Raw genomic sequence first — 22,287 nt, 5'->3', positions numbered from 1 at the left:
CAATCAACTCAATTCTTCATCTGATTCATGCAAAACAATTCATCCGAATCGTTTCTTGCCATATGCAATACACATATTTAGTTTTGCCCCCAATCAATATGAATTGTAGAATTAATACCCTATCATTGATGCAAACAAATTAAACGAGGGCCTCTGAATGTTTACAAAAGACTGAATCTTTTCAGAATGTTTTATGGTTAAGTTGTTAATTTTAAACCCTCAAACACATTGCAGGACCAAGAGAATGTTTCATACATGTGACATTTTCACTAATCATCACATTAATCTGTTAGAAGGATATCTTTGTAACACTAAAACATCTCGTAGCATTTTTAGCATATTCCACATTAGGGAAAAAATATGAATTATTTGTTTAAATTCTAGGTAAAGTGTAAAGAATTTGTTTATTGATATCTTAATAATCCCAATAATTAATAAAAATGTGCCAAATATAACATGTTTCACTGACATAATTCAGTAGGATTTTATAAATTTTTGAGTATATAAACACATCAGGGGTTTTTTTTTTTGCTGCAGTAAAATTGTTGCATTTGTTTTCTGGATTTATAGTCTAAATTAAAAAAGATTGTACGTAACCTATACATTGTTTTATTGTCCGATTTTCAATTAGTCTGTTTTCAAATTTTGGAAAAGACCAGGTATGGAAATTTTATAACAGTAAGCAAATTCCCTGTAAAAATAATGACTTCTGCAAAAATGCTAATGTTTGGTCATTTTACTATTACATTTAACATTTTACTAATTATTTGAGATATTACTCGATTTGAAAATGTTTTGAATACAAATGTCAAATATATCCTGATAATACATTTGGATTTTTTTTCTCTCTCTAAAATCCTGTTATTGAAATCTGATTTCTGGCTGTCATTAAAAAATGCTAGTGAATTTAAATTCAATTTCCAAAACAGGCTGTCCTAAATCACAAAACATCCCACAACTCATTAGTCAGTTTGACAAAACCGTAATATATAATCATCATGGTGTCAACATGGAATTATTTAACACCTTAAGGATTTTTGAAAGATACACTAAATGGACAAAAGTTTTTGGACACCTGAGCATATGATGTGCTTTTTAAACATCCTGTTCCACAATTAGTCCCTATTTTTTATCATAATGACCTTTTCTGGGAAGATGTTCCACCAGATCTTGGAGTGTGTTCATGGAGATTTGTGCTCATTCAGCCAGAGGGGTGTTAGTAGTCTGGGAATGATGTAGGTGAGGTGAGAAGGCCTGTGGTGCAGTCAGCATTCCAATCGATCCCAAAGTTATTTAGGAATGTTGAGGTCAGAGCTTTATAGCAGGAAATCTTCAACTTAAACCCATGTATATCATATCTTCATGGAGATGCCTTTGTGCACAGGGGCATTATAATGGATCAGGTTCAGGTCTCCTAGTTCAAGCGAAGGGGAAATTCTATGTCACCACATTCAAAGTTATCCTATAATTAATAATAATTAAATATATAATTAAAAATAATTAATTCCTATAATAATTGTGTTTTTTTGGAGAGAAACAATATATGGCTGGAAAAGTCACGTGTCTCATTCCATATAATTGTCCATATAATGCATTGTTTATTAGTGCCATTATGAAGTATAATCCTGATTGTATGTCTTTTTATGTGAAACTTTTTAAATTATTGTACTTTTTATGTGTGAAATTGATTTTAGGAAGTGACATAGAGGCCAAGATTTATGTGCAGTAAAACATTCAGAAATATGCTCTTAAACTTCAAGCTGAGCATTCTAACACCACAAATATTTAGACCAGAGACACTTTATGTCAAATGAAAGTGTTTGTTTAGAAGGGAAATAAACACTGCCACTATCATCTGCGATTTCTGAGATTTTCCATCTGCTTGTAGGCGTCATCTCCCAACATTGTGAAATTGGACACCTAAGTTTTTTTCCCCCAACCTTCAGAATCCGGCCGCCCTTTCCACTTTAGACTAAAAAAAAGTTTCTAATGCTCGTGTGCGTTTGGAAAAAGTGCAGATTTTAACTTTTCTAGTTGTTTTTTTTTAGGTAATAAAGGGAAGTTTAGCTAAGAAGTATAAAATAAATATCGTTGACGGAACCACCAAAGTTTCGTATCGAACTGAACGGGCCCACGGAAGGATCTCGCGAACGGGCGGGGCGACGGGAAGTGTAAGATGGATAGGGGGGTTTCCTCACAGCAAAGGAATGATCAACTAACAAAAAGCGATTAATTGAACTCTGTAAAGTTGTCCGATCCGATGTCCCAAACCTTTTGGACCGTAATGGCAGTTTGTGTATCAAGATCAGCGTTGAGATAAGAAGAGGTAAGGAACTAACTTCTTGTACTCCGCCCCCCTCTTAGAAAACCAGAATCTAGCATGTGATATTCCTAACTTTCTCTTACTGCATACTGATCATTCAGGAGCCATGTGTTCCAGTGGCACATGTTTACATTTTATATCATTTGTGAATATACATAAAGTGAATATAAGACATTATCAACCTTTAAATAAGCTCTCATTAGATGTCTGTATGTTAGAGCAAGATCTCCATCGTGATTTTCACCCTGCTACTAACCCCTTTAAACTGTAGCCCTACAGTTGTTTGCCTGTGTATGTTCTCTATCATACCCAAAGCTTACATCAAGCAACATGTAAAAGCATTTATATATAAAATGCCTTTAGTCTGAAATGAGTTTGTCCCTGATCAGCACATGGAAGAGGAAGTGGACAGCACTAGGCAGAAAGAACAGAATGCTGATGAGCCTGCTCGTCCTTGTGCCAGCCTTGTGGCACAGGACCAGCCTCAGCACCACCAGGAGCCCTGCACACAAGACCAAGAGCTACCCATCATGCACTGGGAGGACTTGAGTGTACGAATAGCCGAGCTTGAGAAACAGGAGGAAGAACGGAGGAACAAAGCTGAGGTTTGACACCAACTATTCCACTGTCAGAGCTTTTGTAAAGTCTCATCTCCTCTTATTATTATTACTGGTGTTCGCATGAGCCATTATCAAAATATTCAAAGCTACTGTGCTTTTTTGCAGTCCATCGGTTTGAAAGACGAAGAACAAGTGATAGGAGCGTGGCCTCATGTAAAGCACGAGACACTCAACAGAAAACATGGGGAAGATGCAGGTGATCTTGGAGGGCACCGTTTTTCCTGCGTTACATCTCGGTATGTTATGACGGCTTTTAGATATATCACAAAACACAATACCAGGGTGTTCACAAAGTCACAGGGGTTCATTCGACTAGAAAGTGGTAGACGTTGTGTTGACCAAAATAATTGTTTCATATAATGTACTTAACATTTTAGGTCACAGTTTAATGTGGGTTACAATTTCATAAATAGCTAATATATGCTTTTTTTTTTTTTGCAAAAGCGTGTTTACTTTAGAAAACATGTACACTAGCTGGAAGAAAAAAATCGTATGATAGTAAACATAGAAAATATAAAAAAAATAAAAGCATGCAAATCTGGCCACAATTTAGTCAAATACATCAAAGCAAAGATGGCATATTTATTAGAGGTCGACCGATATGGGTTTTTCTCTGGAAGATGCCAATATTTAAAAATCAGGGAAGCCGATTTTATTTTTAAAACCTTTATTAGGATCTTTATCATCCAAGTTTTGTGAACATAATTTTAACAGGGTTCATGAACATAATTTGTGTTCATAGGTTTTACAGTCCTAAAAATCTTCAGCTGTGTTTTATCAACGACAGTGAGAGTGATCAGGAGGGTGATGAAGGGGCATCCTTCCAAGAGGTGAACACAGCTCTAAAAACATCTGTATTTGCATTTAAAATGAACTGCATCTTCTTTACTCCAATATATGTAATTACAGGATGGTATAATGATAATGATATATATTTTTTTTGTTTTCACATGGCTAGAGGCCGCATGATTCACAAGGACAAGGGCGACGATCTGCTGGCCTAAAACAGGAAGTGAGAGCAGCTCTGAGTGAGCTCCGAGACAAGCTTTGGGATGAGCAGAGGCAGCAACAGGTGCCTTAAAAGCATTCCCGGTTTTTGCACAGTATAATACACCGTGATGTCACATCTATGACTCATTCACTCTTTTGTGCTACACTGTGTTTGTTCCTGCATTGTTCTCGTGTGTTTTGATGATGCAGAAGCTGAACCACAAGGATGTGAGCTTTAGGAGAAGAAAGCTTAGCTGCAGTGACCTGCAAACCTGCTCCGTTCTTCAACTAAACGCCCTCAGGACCTCCCTCTATGAAGACATTCAGGGTTAGTATGTTCTCCTCTTTATTTCCTGGCTTTTAATGATGCATTTCATATGTGTGTGAAATTATTTTTACTTACAGACCTGAGCTCGGAATTAGTCAAGCATCTGGTAGTAAGAGATAATCTGCGGACAAAGCAAGATGCCATGCTCCTGGACGTACAGGATATGACATCACTTTGACTCACATCTAGCTCCAATTAACCTATATGATAAAACTGTCTGCTATATAAAACAATAGCACTATATTTCACCAGCAGTTTTAATGACCAGTGTCTTTTTTTTTTTTGTTCTTTACACTAACAAAGCCATATGATCCTGTTTGTCTTGATTTGTTTTGTTTTTCTGTGCTCACACAAATATTGCTTACTATGTGAATGTAATTATTTGAGTCACAAGTTTTATTGTGAGAAACTGTATCTGTGTAAAAGAGTAGCTCAACAAGCATACTCCATGTTTTTAACATTTATTTTATATTATCATCCATACGAACTGTGAAAGCTGCTAATAAATGTATGGGTGACCAGTACCTGCTTTATGGCAATATGAACTGCATGTAATATATTATAATATCTGATGAATATGGGGCTTTTTCATTGTAACAAAAAAAAATGTAACTAACAGATATTTTTCATAAAAAAAGTTATATAACTGAATGAATAATAAATATGTAATATTTACTAAACTTTGTCTACATATATATTTTTGTAGATATGATGAGGCCAGTGCACTTTTGTAAATCTAAGCAAAATCACTTAATTGATTCAGTTTTTGCATTCTGTTAAGATGGGGGGAAAATACCCCAAACAGAAGATGCATGAGGAGAGAGGTGGTTGGAGGTCACGAGCAACATAGTGTATGAATAGTGTGAGTCTAGGGTTAATATTTAAGACATATGGGAAACTGTTATTTTTCTTTTCCACTACAATATCTGTGTCTCTGAAAGCAATTATTGATAGAATACATTTCCTTTTAATACCAGTTAATTTGAACAAGCAGGAGCGATAACCTTGAATTCTTGGCAGGTGTTGCGCATGAAAACTCTTCATGGAGCAATATGCTCCAACTTACGACCTTCTGAAGATCCACTTTCTATCTCATAGCATGTCTGCCGGAGTGAATGTCAGTGTCTAAAAAAACATGATCTCTCAGCCTTGCACAGCTCAGCTGCTCAGCCAAGCAAAGTAAGACATGGTCTGAGTAGGAGAAAGATCAGAATAACAAGCATTGTTATTATTTTTTCTATATATCACTGTTAGGGATAGATATACGGACAGGTTTTCTCTGCAGCTCATCTGTTCAGAAATCTTATACCACCCCGAAATGTTGGTGTACATTACTTTGGAAACAAACCGAGCAACTCCTTGCTTCTTGTGCAGTTTCTAAATAGCTACACTGTACTGTATAGCGTATTGAGTTTCCTTTCTGCATTTCTCTCTGAATGAATGGATATTAATTATTTACCGAAGTGTACCTGTGAGACCGCATTGTGCTGCAGTGCAAGAACGGCCTCCATGTCACATACGCTTGATATTTAGATGTTGGCGGAACTGTGGCATTTAAAATGTAGCTGCAAAAATAGATCCGAATGAATTGCAGTTTCCAGACATGTAAGTACAAAGTTGTATTACCTGTTCGGTTTTCTATGGCACATTAGATCAGAAATTGAAGATCGTTCAGCTCGAAGGGTTTTTTTATGCAAGTAATAAGAAACTAGAAGTATGAATGGAGAGTCTCAAGCAAAAGTCTGTTACTGATTGAAAGGTTAATAGACCAAGTAGGGCTGAATCAGCACAATAATTTGGTCAACATGAATTTTCTTCGGGGTACATGACAGCCAGGAAAACGTTTTAACACAATGTGTTGAGGATATGCATGTACTACAGATGATTTTTTTTATTGTTTAAGCTTCATAATCTTAATACAATGTTTGTTCATTTTCAAGACTGGATTTCTTTAGCACTGGGTAAGCTTGAGGATTTTCTATGAAGCTACTTATGCACAGGAATGTAATCTGGACTAATGATTAGCAGTGAGGAGGAAATATATGATGAAACTCTGTATCTATGCCATATAAACAGCCGATCGACCCTGCTTTCACTGACACGATGGCGGATGCTTTATTGGAGCGAGGCACAAACTCTAATTCCTCAAGTAACCAAACAGGTTTTATCTCGACAGCACGACTCAGCTGCAGCAACGATGAGTCATACAAGTACATCATCTTACCCCTGTGCTACTCCCTAACTTTCTTACTCAGCGTCGGCCTGAACTCCACTGTCCTGTTGCGCTCATATCGTGGCGGACGCCGATGGAATAGTTCACTAATCTACATGGTCAACTTGGCCTCCACTGACTTAATGTACAGCTTGTCTTTGCCGCTCTTGGTGGCTAGTTATGTCATGCATGACAATTGGGTATTTGGGGATTTTATGTGCAGGCTGGTACGCTTCCTTTTTTATTTTAATCTCTACTGCAGCATCTTTTTCCTCACCTGCATCTCTGTGCACCGCTACATGGGCATCTGCCACCCCATCAAAACCATCACATTGGAGAGCAAGCGTGCTGCGAAGAGCACCTGCGCTATGGTCTGGGTCGTGGTGTTCCTGCTCACCTGTCCTATTTTTCGTTTCGCTCAAACCGGTGACATGCCCAGAGTAGATGGAAGAGGAACAAATACAACTACAGAAAGTGGGATAAACCACGTACGCTCGAAAACGTACAAGAACTGTTTTGATGTTGCAACTGACACAGAGTTCTCTGAGTACATTCCATATGGAATCGTTCTTCACCTTCTGGGCTTCTTCGTTCCCTTTACTGTCATTGCGTGGTGTTACCGCAGGTCGTCCGAACCATCTTTCAGACCTTGCACACCCAATCGCATGTGCAGCAGGTTGGTGATAATGAAAGAGGCCCCACCAATCAGATCTCGATCGCAGGCACTCAGCACGCACTATATATCAGCAGGCGCCGCAAGTCTATCAAAACAATCGCCACCATCACCTTTTTGTTCGCGTTGTGCTTCCTGCCATTCCATATCACCCGGACGCTGTACCTCATTCTTAAACAGAGGAATGCAGAATGCCGCACCATACATGCTATCTCAGTCTGCTATAAAGTCACTCGGCCCCTGGCGTCATTCAATTCATGGCTGAATGCTCTGCTCTACTTCGTCACTGGGGACAATGGCATCTCTTGCTGTGGACTGACGGAAAACACTCATCACACGCACCATGTCTGGCCGTCAAGAGCTCTTGGAGGACTGAAAAAGGAGGTAGAAGCTGAAAAGCGAGAACAGAGTGAACAACGTACAGGCCACGATCAGAAGAGAGATTTCAGACCTTCAGGAATCACACAGAAGCCTGGGAACGTGAGCAAACCCTGTGCTTGGTGGCTTTCTTTTGAACTGTCTGTGTCTGAATAATTTTGATCATGTATTTATTTTGTTAAAGTTGAATTAAAAGACCCATAAGAATATTTATTGTTTAAATTCCCTTGTCTGGTGTTATGTATGTAATTTATTAATCTTATTGCTCAGTATTTGGCTATGTATCAAGCTGGAATTTCATTTGCATCCTGCATTGAGCCATTCTAATCTATATTTTTTCCAAAATCATGTTAATGCTGAAACTGCTTTAACTTTTAAAAGAACCCTACTTCTTAATTTGCTTTGAATTTATTATTTATTAAATGATTGTATGCAACTAAAGCAGTAAAATGATTGATTTTCCTTTTCGTTTCCCCTAATTAATACACGACCTACAATGGCTGTTGGCAAATGGAGTGTAAAGACATTGATTAATATATAAGAACAAGGCAAGCAAACAGGAAGTGGTGTTACTAATTCACAGCCAATGACCATGTACGGTATCAATAGCTAAACTCCTTCCTGTCCTGATCTTAGCAAAATTAAGGATAATCCATTAGTGTTACTTTGATCCATGACCTCTTTGCATGTTTATGATATGTTTGTGACAAACATTATAAGCCTTGTTTTGTTAACCATGTTTACTGCTTTACATATGTACATACTTGTATCGACTATTTTGTTGTCTACACGTCATGTCTACAGAACAGACATGGTTGACAGATCAGAAAAAGACATAAAAATAAAATAAAAGAATTTTGAATATTTCTAATATGGGGTCTGCCTATGGTCCAAATGAATAGCATCTTGATGCAATTTTTGTTTTTAACAGAAGATCTTTTAAATAATGCTCATTAAAAACACACAAAGCTAAATAAATATTCTAATGAATTAAAATAAATAGTTGTCACCACAATGCCAAATTTTGGGCCTTGAGCAAGGCCTATTTAACCCATACCTGTTCAGGTGTATGAAAGATAATTGTAGGTCAACCTGGACAAATTAACGGGAAAATCTATCCTGGGCTATCCTCTGTGGAAAAGATGCTAGACTTTTAATGAAGAGGTTGTGAGATAAGATCTTACCACCACCAAGCTGCCACTTTTGGGCCCTTAAACAAGGCCCTTAACCCTCAACTGCTCAGGTGTATAAATTATAATTGTAGATTGCTCTGGATAAAGATGACTGCCAAATGCCATTATTGTCTACAATGATCATTTGCAAAGTTCTTGCAAATTTTCTTAGCAATGAAAGAATGCATTAAAAGCTTAATATTCTGTTCTTTTTGGCAGCTTGACCCCCTTTTTTCACATGAATGTACTTATTTAAAAAAAACAACTACTAATAAAAGTCAGCTTGCATTTGATTTAAAGCTTTTTAGACATAAGGGGAAGGAAGGAAGCAGTGAGGGTGAGAACATCAGTCAGAGGAGCAGCCAGAGAACTCAGACGTGTCTCTCCATGTTGCAGTTTTGCCCATGGCCAGTGCGAGGTGCTGTTGTTGAAGAAGACCATCACTATTTGGTCGCGGTAATACACATATATATATACATATACATATACATATGTCTATATCTATTTTAAATGTACTAAATTAAAGAACGCCAGACTAACGTCCCGACAGATTCACAACGCCTGAAAGCTTTATAAAAAAGAAAATTACGCACTTTGGATCGTATCATTCGGACAAACTAGTTTTTTTATGCACTTCTTCGGGAGCCGAATGCGCTTCGGTACTGTACGGCTTCTTTACAAACTAGCACTTTAAACTTGGGGAAATAGCGGCGTGGCTAGCAAGCATAGAGACCCGTACTCATCGTAATATTTTATATTTCCAGAATTTTAGGACTACAAAACAGTATAGAACGTGATGTGAGCAGTTTGTGAAAGTTTCGCGAAGTGCCAGAACTACTTCTGACTGGTGGTGTAGACGAGCAGCTGGTAAACCTGTCGGAGCTAAGTCGTGAACTTCACTTGAGCAATAACCCGACTAACTAGTTCGGGTAGTTTTGTACACCGTGTCCTTTTTTTTCAAACCTTACAGCTTGGAAGGAGGGGGAGAAATGCGACTGCGAAGGGACCATCATTAATGTAATTATCTGGGCTAAGTTATCCGACGGCTTGAAATTGGGACCGGGGACTTTCAGCGCGCGGCCTGCTGGTCAGGCTTTCGCCGCATTAAATTTGCCAGCTCACGCCGCTGCGGGGAGCGCGCAGTCCGGCCGCGCGCCTGAATCGTGCGCCGCCCCGCCGACGAGCCATGGAGAGAATGGAAGTGGACCAATGCGCAGGCGCAGCTGGAAGCAACGGGGGCGGGGTTTTGCGGCGGTCTAACAGCGCCCCCATGATCACCAGTGTCAGGTAAGTAGGACACGTGTGCACGATCTGTTTATCATCATATACATGTTGTTGTTTTAGTATCAAATCCAGAGGATTCCAGAAAGTCCCTGGATATATTATTAGACCTCTTTTGGGGAAGTGGTAGCTCAGTAATTAAGGCTCAGGTCACAGATCGAAAGGTTAGTGTTACAAACCCAAGATTTGTCAAGCTACCATTCTTGGGCCCTCGAGCAATGCCCTTAACCCTCTGTGCTCCAGGGGCCTTGTATCATGGCTGACCTGCAATCAAACCCCTGCCTTCTAACATCACTGGGATATGAGAAGAAAGAATTTCACTGTGCTGTAATGTGCATGTGAAAATTAAGAAGCAGTCTTACCTTTACAGATTTGGTCCTTATTAAACATCACATGTTTGCTACTGATTGGTTACAGTCCACATCAGTCTGAGAGACCATCAAAATCAGATGACGAATATATACAAATATATACAATATATATGATTGATCTCTCTCAGCTCTTAAAGAATCTCCTCTTGAAATCAAAGGCCTTTCACATGATGCTGTTTTAAACATGCAGTCGACAGTCCTTACTGAATTAAGAAAATACATGCTCAAAAGTATTTGATTTTATAGTTATGGAGAAGTAATTACTCATGATTGGAGGTCGACCGATAGTGGATTCTACTGATACTGATAGCTAGATTGGATTGTACTTGCCGATAGCTGATTAATTATCCAATGGGTACAGGATTAAAAAAACCAATTAAACAAACATAGCACTCCCTGTAAAATAGTACACCTTTAATAATAAAAAAAAAACATGCATTCGAAATGAAACAAAAAGTAACACTTTAAATAAATAAAAAGTGACATCAAAAATGAATAAAAAAAGACAAGTCCAAGAAACAGCACATGGCATCAGTGATTCGCCTCCAGAGGCCGCTCTCATACTGTGTAACGCAACCCGGAAAAACTACAGGTTTGGATTTTTGCCGATCAATTGCTGATCCACCAATCAATAATCAGTACCGATGAATTGGCAAAACCGATGAATTGGTCGACCTCTGCTCATGATCTCACTCAAAAGAGGACAAGATCTCTTTCAAGTCTGGCTCCTTTCAAGGTTTCATCCTAAACGAATCCAGGTTATCCAGAAAAAAGAATGATGTCGTATTTATAACATAAGTAAATTTACATGAAAGTGAAGAGCACGATTCATTTCCATATGCGGTGGCAGCGTGTGAGCATTTGATGTTCCATAAGTACTTACTTTTTCTGATGTGTTGCTGTTGTGTTTTACTGTTGCTTTCTGGCTTGTTAATGTTTTTTTATTCACACACCAACGTAAAAATCAACTTGTACTGAATCGAACTGAGAATTAGGCCAAGCACAGAGATAGAATGTAAGGGTTAAAGCACCCATCAATTGCCTTCTGGCAGTGTTGAGGTTTGAACTTCAGCCACTGTTAAAATTGTTATTTAACTCCAGGTTCTTGTGCAATTTAGTTGTGCAACTAGAGTATTTATTACGTGTTGTAGGGTACTTGTGTAATCCCATCTCAAAATCTAACGACTGTCTAAATGTAGAGTAGGACAGCGTACAACTGTATGACATAACTTGGTGTAACTCGAGAATATAGTGAACCTCTACACTTTCCCAACAGTGACGGAATGACAGTGTTCAGCTCTAACACTTCGGCCCGGTATCGTCGGAGCAGTGTGTCTGTAAACCCAAGCTGCCCCTCTAGAGTGAGTGTTTATTTATATTATAGGCATAGAGGTGAGCTGTTGTATTGACAGTCATTGCCCAGAGAAAATCAATGCATTGCCTTTATTTTTGTTCTAGACCCTGGCTTTTTCTCCGTTCTCCTTGTACGGTGAGAGACCGGATCATAGGTGGCAGGTGAGATCAGAGTCTCAGGAGAGAACAAAAGCGATATTACTACTCACAGTTAATTCATCTGGATTGATTTCATGTTTAGGTGCATAAGGCTTATTTGGAGAAATAAGGCTCAGTTTGCCTACACTCTTATCTTGATTGTACCGTTTTTATGCTGCAGATGGAAAATATGGAACTCACTCTAAGAGAAAGTTCACAGAGACTAAGGTAATGGTCTTTTTCTCAGCATAATGTTGAATGGAACATCATATAATGCAACAGCGTTTCGAATCATAAAGCAGCGTTTAATGTTTGACTTTGTCTGTTCATAGTGCCTCTGCGACAGTCCCCTCTCCTCCTCCAACTCCCTGGCACAGGCATCTATCACCAGTGAGTATGATGGACCGCTTCGATTTAATCGCCTTCAAATAATCTCTTAATAATATTTCTCACTCACTCTTATTCTCACAGGACTTCCATTCCCAAGACTCAGGAGTAACTCCTAATTCTTCCCCCAGCCCAACAAGAAGGTTCAGGGGGTAGGTTTTTATTGCACTACCAGCACATTAATGAATGGAAAATGCACATTTAATAATATGGTGCATCATTTTGGAGTTTTGGGTTTATTGGAAATTTATGACTCGTTCACGTCTGAGGTAAATGTACCGTTACTTTAGAAAGCTGTTCTTGTTTTTAACACCATTAGAGGGCTTGTTGACTCGTGCTGAAGGGGTAATTTTTTCCACACTTGAGAAGTTCAAAATATTTAGTTGTTTGTTTTTTCTGTCAATGCTTGCAGTTTGGGGGGAAACACCAACCCCCTTTAATGATTGCTCTGCAGAATTAATTCTAATCAAGATCAATTTCCGACTCTAGTAGAACCAAATAGGTTGTCATCAAAAGCTCATTTTTATTACAAGTTAAACAAATACGTGTTCAGGAGTGTGTAAATCTCTAAAATGTGCAGAACAGGGGATTCACCATTGCTAGTCAACTATTATGATTATTATTTATCTCAACATTATGACCGGGGAAGTGAATGACACAGATTATCATCATGGCACCTGTTAGTGGGTGGGATTTATTAGGCAGCAAGTGAACATTTTGTCCTCAAAGTTGACATGTTAGAAGCACGAAAAATGGGCAAGCATAAGAATTTAACCTAGTTTGACGAGGGGCAAATTGTGATGGCTAGACGATCAGATCATCCCGAAAACTGCAGCTCGTGTGGGATGTTCCTGGTCTGCAGTGGTCCGTATCTATCAAAAGTCATCCAAGGAAGGAACAGTGGTGAACCGGCGACAGGGTCAGACGAGCTACTGTATCTCAAATTGCTAAAGAAGTTAATACTGTTAATGCTCGATAGGTAAGGACTGTTTTGGGAGCAAAAGAGGGACCATCACAATATTAGGTGTGATGTTATGCTGATCGGTGTATAAAGGAAACAATTGCTGTATAAAATAAAAAGGGAAATGCCGCCATTAGAAAATGTGCATTTTCTTCTGCTATACTTTACCTATACTTTAATTTAAGATACTTGTGTCTCTTGTGAGAGTAAATGTAGGTGTGGCTATGGTTGTAAAAAGAAAGCAAAATTCTAATGGATGCTTTTAGCACATCAGAAAAAAATGGTATGAGAACTGAGTTTTGTGCCTGCTAGGATTTTCTTGTTAGCAATATTATTATGATTTACTACAGCTCTATGCAGGAGTATCCCCTATATCAAAACTTTTGAAAAACATTGCAGTAGCAGCTTTCTGATTTTCGGCAGGGGTCCTGTAAGTTCATCTGTGAGATGGCCAGTGGTCACACCTTTAAAAAGAAAAGGTACAAACTGAGTTAAACTTTCATAAAGTTTTGTTCCAGGCATAAAATATTGAATGTTATTATATACAAATGACTGCAAAAAAAACAGTACTACATTCTTGGTTTTTTTTTTTACCTTCTTGATCAGGTGGCGTAGAATCAGACGGTCCCCCTAAAAAGCTCTTTGTTGCTGGAGTTACAGATCCTGCCCACATTACTAGTTGCACTGTCAGGTGAGGCATTAAAAACGAAACATCTGTTACACCGTCATGATCAGGTTTTTATTTTCTCTCCATTCTGTCCGTAGAGTTGATTTTGTGTTTGATTTATTATTTTTTTTTTACCCACCCTCTGTGTAGTGTTTCCCAGTCAGCGGACTCGCCCTCAAGTGCTGCATGTCCGAGCCCTCAGAACATCGCACTCTCGCTGTCTCCTCCCTCGCCGTTTACATCCCAGCACCCCAGCATCTAAACCACATCAGTTCACCCGGCAGAGTAAGAACGTTTCTGTCTTTCCTGACCCATGTCCCGAGATCAGCTCTTCATCTCGTTTCTCGGTGCTTTAAGGAATGTATTTGGTTCCACGTTATTTTGCAGAATACATTCAAGGAAAGTTTTATGGTAATGAAAGAAAATGTCTAGGTGGCAGGAACGATGCATTGTTCACAGTTCACTTGCACCAGGACAAGGTTTTCCCTTGCATTCGAAAAATAGGATTTACACTCGCATTCATGACAGTGTTTTCGAGAGCGCATTCAGGTCGCTATTTACACATATGGATTTCTTGTAAGCATGCAAATAGACACGTTTTGCCTTTACAAATCTCATCCATCAGCTATTGAGGTGTTCGGAAAAAGAATATTTAAACATTATTGATTATATCAGTAGCCTGTTCAGGCCACAAGTGTATGCATTCATTTTCTGTATGTTTTACAGGGTCATTTTCATTTTATTACATTTTTTTCGTGTAATTTTTGCATAAAAACTTTTCAGCAATCCTTGAAATAACAATAGCAGGCTCTTACATTGTATTATATTTTAGGGGTTTAATTCCACACCAAGCTGCCACTCCTGGGCCCCTGAGCAAGACCCTAACCCCACAGCTGCTCAGCTGTATAAAAATGAGATAAATCCAAGGCACCTTTCCAAATGCTGTTAATGTAAATTTTATATCCGGGTAGTCCCTGAATTACGATGGAGATGAGTTACAATGACATCATAGTTTTAAAATAATCATAGGCCTACTAGCATACCCAGGAGTCTTAAAGAATATTGATCAGTATGGGGTAGTATACTTCCTAATTTAACAAATTACAGTACATAATTTGGCAAAGCAGGGACATACACAGTATCGTAAGGTATAAACTTCACAGTATATACAGTGATGTGAAAAAGTGTTTGCCCCCTTCCTGATTTCTTTTTTGCATGTTTTTCCACACTTGAATGTTTCAGATAATCAAACTAATTTAAATATTAGTAAATGATGACACAAGTGAACATAACATGCAGTTTTTAAATAAAGGTTATTATTTATTAGGGAAAACAAAATCCAAAACTACATGACCTTGTGTGAAAAAGTGTTTTCGCCTCTTAAACCTAATAACTGGTTGGACCACCCTTAGCAGCAACAACTGCAATCAAGCGTTTGCGATAACTTGCAAAGAGTCTGTCACGGCGCTGTGGAGGAATGTAGGTCCACTCATCTATGCAGAATTGTTGTAGTTCAGCCACATTGGAGGGTTTTCAAACCTTTTTAAGGTCATGCTACAGCATCTCAATAGGATTCAGGTCAGGTCTTTGACTAGGCCACTCCAAAGTCTTTATTTAGTTTTTCTTCAGCCATATTGTCCTGCTGCAGAACCCAAGTTTGCTTCAGCTTAAGGTCACAAACAGTTGGCCGGACATTCTCCTTCAGGATTTTTTGAGAAACAGCAAAATTTATATTTCTATTTAAAGCAAGTCTTTCAGGTCCTGAAGCAGCAAAACAGCCCCAGACCATCACAATACCACCACCATATTTTACTGTTGGTATGATGATGAAATGCAGTGTTACTTTTACGCCAGACGTAATGGGACGCACACTTTCCAAAAAGTTAAACTTTTGTCTTGTCAGTCCACAGAGTATTTTCCCAAAAGTCTTGGGGATCATCAAGATGTTTTCTGGCAAAACTGAGACGAGCCTTTGTGTTCTTTTTGCTCAGCTGCGGTTTTGGTCTTGGAACTATGCCATGCTGAATATTTTTGCCCAGTTCTTATGGTGGAGTCATGAAAACTGACCTCAACTGAGGCAAGTGAGGCCTGCAGTTCTTTGAATGTTGTTGTGGGGTCTTTTGTGAGCTCTTGGATGAATCGTTGCTGTGCTCTTGGAGTAATTTTGGTCGGTCGGCCACTCCTGGGAAGGTTCTCCACTGTTCCATGTTCTTGCTATTTTAGAATAATGGCTCTCACTGTGGTTCGCTGGAGTTCCAAAGCTTTAGAAACGGCTTTATAACCTTTTCCAGACTGATAGATCTCAATTCATTTCTTTCTCATTTGTTTCTGAATTTCTTTGGATCTCGGCATGACGTCTAGCTTTTGAGGATATTTTGGCCTACTTCACTGTCAGACAGGTCCTTATTAAGAGATTTCTTGATAGTGAACAGGTGTGGCAGTAATCAGGCCTTTGTCTGGCTAGAGAAATTAAACTCAGTTTTAACAGGAGGCAAACACTTTCACACAGGGCCATGTAGTTTTGGATTTTGTTTTCCCACAATAATAAAAACCTTCATTTAAAAATTGCATGTTGTGTTCACTTGTGTTATCTTTTACTAATATTTAAATTAGTTTGATGATCTCAAACATTAATGTGTGACAAACATGCAAAAAAAATAAGAAATCAGTATTTACATAGACACAAACACACATAAATGGCCATTTCTTTTCTTTCTTTTTTTTTCATTTGCACAGTGTTAGACATTATTAATGTAAGTCTAGATTACATTATCTAAATGGGATCATATTTCCATATTTTTGTTAGGGGTATTGTAAAAAAAACAAACAAAAAAAGAATTATTGGATGTACAGTATTTGCTGATTGTCGACTTTTATTTTTGCTGACATGCATCAATGTTTCCAAGACAGTCTTTGAGCAGGACTGTTGTGGATCTAACACTGACTAGAAAGCGTCGAGCCACGTTACATTTCAGAATTGCGTCTCAGCAGCTAAATTCCAACCTTATATTTCAAGCGTAGCATTGATTTTACTTCGTAAGGATGTAGAGAAGGAACTTTCTTGGAAGATTTCTTGAAACGCTCTTGCCTTTCCTTCCTTTTAGCTTTATTGCTGGTACAATGAAATGCCTTGTAACGTAATTCCAAAGATATTTGCACATATTGTGAGTCTCCTGTTTAAATTAATACCAATGGATCTCAATCGAGTTGTGAAAAGGATCGTGCAATATGGATATAAGTGCATCATGGAATAGAAGTCTGATTCTTTTTTTTTTGTTTTTCAACATTCTGTGTCTTCTCTCTTTGCTTTTTTTTTTCTGAAATGAACATATTGATCATTGAAATGTAAATGTATTATTTATGTAAATTCACAAATTGTCAATTTTGTTTCAAAAGTATATTTCAGTAATTTGGACTTTTTTTTTTTGGTTGAAGAACAGACATAACTTGAAAAACAGTTTTAGGTTTGTACATTTTTGTCGTTTATTTTCTCTTACTTAAATGGGAAGCTCATTATCTGCATTTTACTTCTTTTTTTTTTTTTTTTATGGATGAAGGACGAGTGTTAATCAGTGTCTGTTACAAAGCTGGGATATGAGGCCAGAAAATTATTTTAAGCATATGGAGCATTATATAATATGATTTTAAAAAGAAAACATACACACAACTCTTGCCTCTTGTGTTTGACATGTAAATATGATATAGCCACAATAAACTGAAGAAGTATTTTTCTGAATTGTAAAATAAAGCAATGAGGTATATAAAGATATATTCATTCCCTCTCAGCATATTCTGCACCGCTTATCTTCTAATTTCTAGTAGATACAAAATGCTGTTCAATTTTGAATTTGTATTTTACGTTGTAAATATCGATCAGGAAAATAAAGATACTGTATTTAACCCCTTTATTTATTTATTTATTTATTTGATGATGCATTGTGTCAAGACCCATTGGTAAAAAAGTCAATGGGAGCGGTCACTACCCTCTTTGACAATAAAGAGTATTTTAAAATATAATACAAAAACAAAACTAGCGTAGCTGTAGGAGTTTTACTCAGTCATCTAAAACTTTTAATGTCCAAAGCCAGTCTTGACTTTAAGCTCATTGTATCTAGCAAATTCAAAAATACCTTTTCGGTATCATAAAATTGAGAGTTTGAGATTGGGTTTTCTCTATTTTTCTTTGATCAGTCTTCATTTATTAGCCTGAATGTCGCATCATCTTGTCTGCATTGGTCTTCCACTAACAGTTCAGTGAATGGATTTCACCGCGAAAGCAGTGGCAGGTCGCTGGAGTTCATTATAAGGCTGGAGTCCAAACTCAGACACTCTGAAAGGAAAAAGAAAAAAATTTACTGGTTTAATGGGATTAACATTCTTTCAGTAATCATTTGCTACACTATTCACCTGATGACATTATAAAATAACATTATGACCGGTAAAGTGAAAAACACTGGCACGACTGGGTCAGAGCATCTTCAAAACTGCATTTGTGGGATGTTCCTCATCTGCAGTGGTCAGTGAGTATGAAAAAGGGACCAAGAAATGAAGAGTGGTGAACCGGCGACTAGTTCGTGGACGGCCGAGGCTCATTGATGCACGTGGGGCTGGTCTGGTCTGTGTGGTCCGATCCAACAGACGAGCTCCTGCAGCTCAATTGTTGAGGAAGTTAATGCAGGACTGTTTTATGGCAGCAAAACAGGGACGAGCACAATATTAGGCCGGTGGTCACAATGTTATTCCTGATCAGTCTATATCCAAAAGTTTGTGGATGCCTGACCATCACTCATCTTATTTCTTTGAGTTTCTGACAGATTTAGTCCCCATTTACTGTTATTATAACCTCCACTCTTCTGCGTCCGTCCTTCTGCTAAATGTTGGTGCATTGCATTCAGCCACCATAGAACAGAGGTGAGATACTCAGAGGTGAAATAACAGCTTCATCCCAAAGGAATTCAGCTGTGCTGAGGTCAAGGGTCTGTGCAGGACACTTAGGTTCCTTCACTTCAGCCTTGGCAAACCATATCTTCCATATGTGCACAGGCACATTGTCATGGTGGAACATGTTTATGCCTTTTAGTTTCAGTGAAGGTAAATACAGCATGCAAAGGCATTCTCTACAATGTTCTTATTTCCTCTTTGGGGAGGAACAATACTATAGAAAATAAACTTATATATATGATATATTAAAGAGTAGTCAATGTGCATCTCTCTCTCTCACAAATGCATAAACACTAAAATGCATTACAACCTTGCATTCAATTTATAAGCTTTCAGTTATAAAAATAAATTCTATCCAATCCATTGAATACACAATAAATCCCACTCTTACCTTGGTCAAAATTGTTTTTCTTGGTAGAACCCTCTCCTAATCCTTCCATATCCACCAGATCACTGTTGACATCGGAGTCATTCAGGGCACTGAGTGTCACATCTGATGCAAAAGGCCATTGGGTTAACTCACTGGGTTGTTTGCAAGTAATCAAGATACTGAAACGACATGCTGAAGGATGTTTTCACACTGGTCACCTGCAGTTTTTGGCTTTTTGATAGCGTGTGCCAAAGAAGACGCCCGCTGCAATCCTGTTGTCACGGCTTGTGAGATTGGAGTCATGGATGCTGAAGTCGCTGCTAGCATTTTCTTCACAGTCTTTTGGGGCGGCTCTGATGACAGCGGGACTCTGTTGTCCTCATAGAGCTTCCTCTTTACTGTGGTCTTAATCTGGGCACTGAGAGATTTAAAGTGCATCATCAGATATCATCTGTGTGAAGAACAACACAACCGGCCCAATGCTGATTATAAAACGGAGTTTTAATGCTTTTTTACCAACAATATTTTTTTTTTTTTATATAGAGTACCACATAATTTTTATCCATTTATAGTTATGGGTGGAATGTCTACCAAACATCGTTCCTTTACCACCCTCTTTCCCAACACTCTTGAATTCAGTAAAACAGAGAATACATCCTGTCATGTTACTCAGTACCTGAAATTACCTTTAATGTAATATAGCGTAAAACTGTTACTTCTGACCGGAAAAAAAAAACCTGACACTGGAGACTCCTTCCATAAATAGTGATTTTTCCAAAATTATTTACTCTGTAGCTAATTCAACACCATCTGAATAAGAGTGAAGAAAACAGTAAAACTTTAAAATCATATTGTGAATCAATAAGAAACAATATGTCTACAGACAGAACCAACAATAGGCTGGTTCAAACTTACACTGTGCGCTCTTTAATGACAGAGCTGATGTTGTTCAAATCATCACCAAATCGGCTGACAGCTGAACGCAGCATCTCAATTTCAGTCTCTGTCCACTTGGCTCTAAAAGAGAAGTGTTGAAATAGGGGATAAGCAGCAGACCTTTTAAAAGGGATGTCAGAATCATGGAACAGTCAAAGAAAAAGTCCACCTTTAAACATAAAAAAAAAAAATTATAAGTATCCATGATGTGTCTATGACTTTGGATGTTAATTTTTTGGCTGGTGACTTTGTTACTGCAGTTACAATGTGGTTTAAATAGGAGGAACATTTCACAAACTCAATCGGTCAAGAGCAAGAGCTTCTTTTCTCGCCGTATTTCAGATGTCAGGATCAGAGGTGCAGAAAAAAATGCTAATATGAAAACTTAATTTGCATTCTATATATATTTTATGGTTTCTATCATAATAAAATAATAATTTGCCACAAATCAGCTCATTTATGATTTCAAAATATTTGAAAATAATAAATTAACAGAATTCGTTACTCTGTAATCTGCCTTAGATGGCCTTTTTGATTATCGAAGTGAATATTAAAATCACAGACAATTAATACTTAGCCTAAAGAATCAAAATGAAATCTGCAAATTTTACAAGAAAACCAGAATAGAGCCCTGAGGGTCTATAAATGATAATGAATAATTACAATTAAAATGTTATATTATAAAACAATTTATAAAAAAATATGTTCAACATTATAATATATTTCTTTTCGAGTTACATATATGTTTCAGTTTTTTTTTGTGTGTGATGCGTGTTACAAATAAGTGTGACACCCCCTTCACTGCCAGTGACACAGGGCTGGTGTATAGAACTACACCCTGGAAGATTAGCTTCATTCTATAATAAATATTCGTTGGGTTTAATCCACGATTCTGTTAAACACAGTACATTAAACTCCTGATCAGCACTAATTTCATATATAATCAGCACTATTTATGTAAGAGAGCTAATGTTTCACAATCCTTTCTTCAGATCAAATAATGCTTTTCAGTGCATTCAGTCGTACTGAATTATATGTTAATGAAGTGACTAAAACAAACTTCTACAATATTGGTTTTGCTCAGGGTCAATACGGTGAACCCTAAGTGACAACTCAAGTGCGGAGAGCAGACGGTCAGTTTAGCATGCTTGTCTGCTTCCTGGCTTTGCAAAGATACATGGATCTGTATCAGTAATGTTTTTTTTCCCCACCTCATATATGGAATGGTGGCCAAAATTGAAAGTCACACTGGACCAACTTTGGTCCGCAGGCTCCAGTTTGGGCACCTCTGGTGTGTGTGTGGGTATTTAAATATATTATATTATAAATATTTATAGAAATATCTTTGGGTTTAATTCATGATTCAGATAAACACAGTACATTAAACTCCTGATCAGTAATTTCATTTCTAATCAGCACTTTTGTTGTAAGAGCTGAATTGAATGTTTCGTTAGGTAGGTAGACAGTTAGATAGATTAATGTGATTGATGAAGTCTTGGAAAAAACCTTAAAGCCATCTCTTTATTAGAGTGCAATCAGACCAATATGTTGATGAAGGACCTTCAGCAGAACATCAGGTTCACTCCAGACATTGAAATGCAAACTGTTCAGGTGGGCTTTTCCCCCCTGAAATAATCATTGCAACTCTTTCAAAATAAAAAGCTATCCCTGATGCACAGCTGAACAAATCCAGGTCATGCAATGCTCTTGTGTATTGGAGTGGTCATGAAGTGAACTCTTACCCTGCAGGAGAGGAATCAGCTACAGGATGCAGCTGCATGGTGAGTTCACCCAGTTTACTAAAGGCAACTCCTGCCGCAGAGAAGATCTCGCCCACCTATTTACAGCACATAAAGCTCCTTAAATCCAAATTACAGCATTCATCAGGCATTTTATGACACCAAACAGGTGAACAATCTTACCTTTGCTGAAGACGAAGTCATTCTAGCAAAGTTTCCTGGCACAATAACAGTCAGCTAACGTTTCACAGCTAACGCCGCTGTGGTTAAAAAAAAAAACACCTAACTGACTAACTATATACAATTAATATTTAACACAAGTTTTTAAAAAAAAAAAGTTTTTTCAAATATGAAACAATTTGTAACCACTAAATTATATCAATTATATCTTGTTTTTGTTCTTAACGCGCTATGCTAGCCATCCCACAATGCAATGCAAACCCGGTG

At 37.9% G+C, this 22,287-nt stretch overlaps 4 protein-coding genes across 6 annotated transcripts; 3 read left to right on the top strand and 1 right to left on the bottom strand.

The window, feature by feature from the left end:
- The first annotated feature begins 1,920 nt into the window (after positions 1-1,920).
- Positions 1,921-4,901, top strand: im:7136398 (schwannomin-interacting protein 1). Its single transcript, XM_046861328.1, has 7 exons — positions 1,921-2,326; positions 2,713-2,928; positions 3,049-3,179; positions 3,686-3,773; positions 3,902-4,015; positions 4,144-4,261; positions 4,339-4,901. The coding sequence occupies exons 2-7, from the start codon at positions 2,716-2,718 to the stop codon at positions 4,437-4,439; spliced, it is 765 nt and encodes a 254-aa protein (XP_046717284.1). The 5' UTR covers positions 1,921-2,326; positions 2,713-2,715; the 3' UTR covers positions 4,440-4,901.
- Positions 4,902-5,958: 1,057 nt separating this feature from the next.
- LOC124393465 (P2Y purinoceptor 3) lies at positions 5,959-7,746 on the top strand. The gene is given in 2 exon segments (XM_046861326.1): positions 5,959-7,091; positions 7,094-7,746. Coding segments are annotated over 2 exon segments (1,356 nt in total). The 5' UTR covers positions 5,959-6,322; the 3' UTR covers positions 7,681-7,746.
- Positions 7,747-9,061: 1,315 nt separating this feature from the next.
- On the top strand, positions 9,062-15,126 carry LOC124393468 (P2R1A-PPP2R2A-interacting phosphatase regulator 1). 3 transcript variants are annotated; one of them, XM_046861331.1, is made up of 10 exons: positions 9,062-9,152; positions 9,461-9,983; positions 11,625-11,709; positions 11,807-11,863; positions 12,021-12,067; positions 12,172-12,229; positions 12,311-12,378; positions 13,587-13,666; positions 13,794-13,878; positions 14,005-15,126. In XM_046861331.1, exons 2-10 carry the CDS (start codon positions 9,883-9,885, stop codon positions 14,114-14,116), a joined length of 693 nt encoding a protein of 230 aa, XP_046717287.1. In that variant the 5' UTR covers positions 9,062-9,152; positions 9,461-9,882; the 3' UTR covers positions 14,117-15,126. The 3 variants fall into 3 exon arrangements, with proteins under 3 accessions (XP_046717287.1, XP_046717286.1, XP_046717288.1); XM_046861330.1 differs by lacking the exon at positions 9,062-9,152 and adding an exon at positions 9,162-9,355; XM_046861332.1 differs by lacking the exon at positions 9,062-9,152 and having other exon boundaries at positions 9,164-9,983; positions 13,611-13,666.
- A 1,583-nt stretch (positions 15,127-16,709) lies between these two features.
- On the bottom strand, positions 16,710-22,268 carry c11h17orf49 (chromosome 11 C17orf49 homolog). Its single transcript, XM_046860567.1, has 6 exons — positions 22,024-22,268; positions 21,844-21,938; positions 20,081-20,182; positions 19,384-19,583; positions 19,187-19,288; positions 16,710-18,184 (listed from the first exon to the last, which is right to left on the bottom strand). The coding sequence occupies exons 1-6, from the start codon at positions 22,042-22,044 to the stop codon at positions 18,120-18,122; spliced, it is 585 nt and encodes a 194-aa protein (XP_046716523.1). The 5' UTR covers positions 22,045-22,268; the 3' UTR covers positions 16,710-18,119.
- Between the last annotated feature and the right edge of the window lie 19 nt (positions 22,269-22,287).

Source organism: Silurus meridionalis, chromosome 11 (assembly GCF_014805685.1).
Source record: "Silurus meridionalis isolate SWU-2019-XX chromosome 11, ASM1480568v1, whole genome shotgun sequence".
In the NCBI taxonomy this organism is placed as follows: domain Eukaryota; kingdom Metazoa; phylum Chordata; class Actinopteri; order Siluriformes; family Siluridae; genus Silurus; species Silurus meridionalis.
This window is presented reverse-complemented; position numbering and strand designations above follow the sequence as displayed.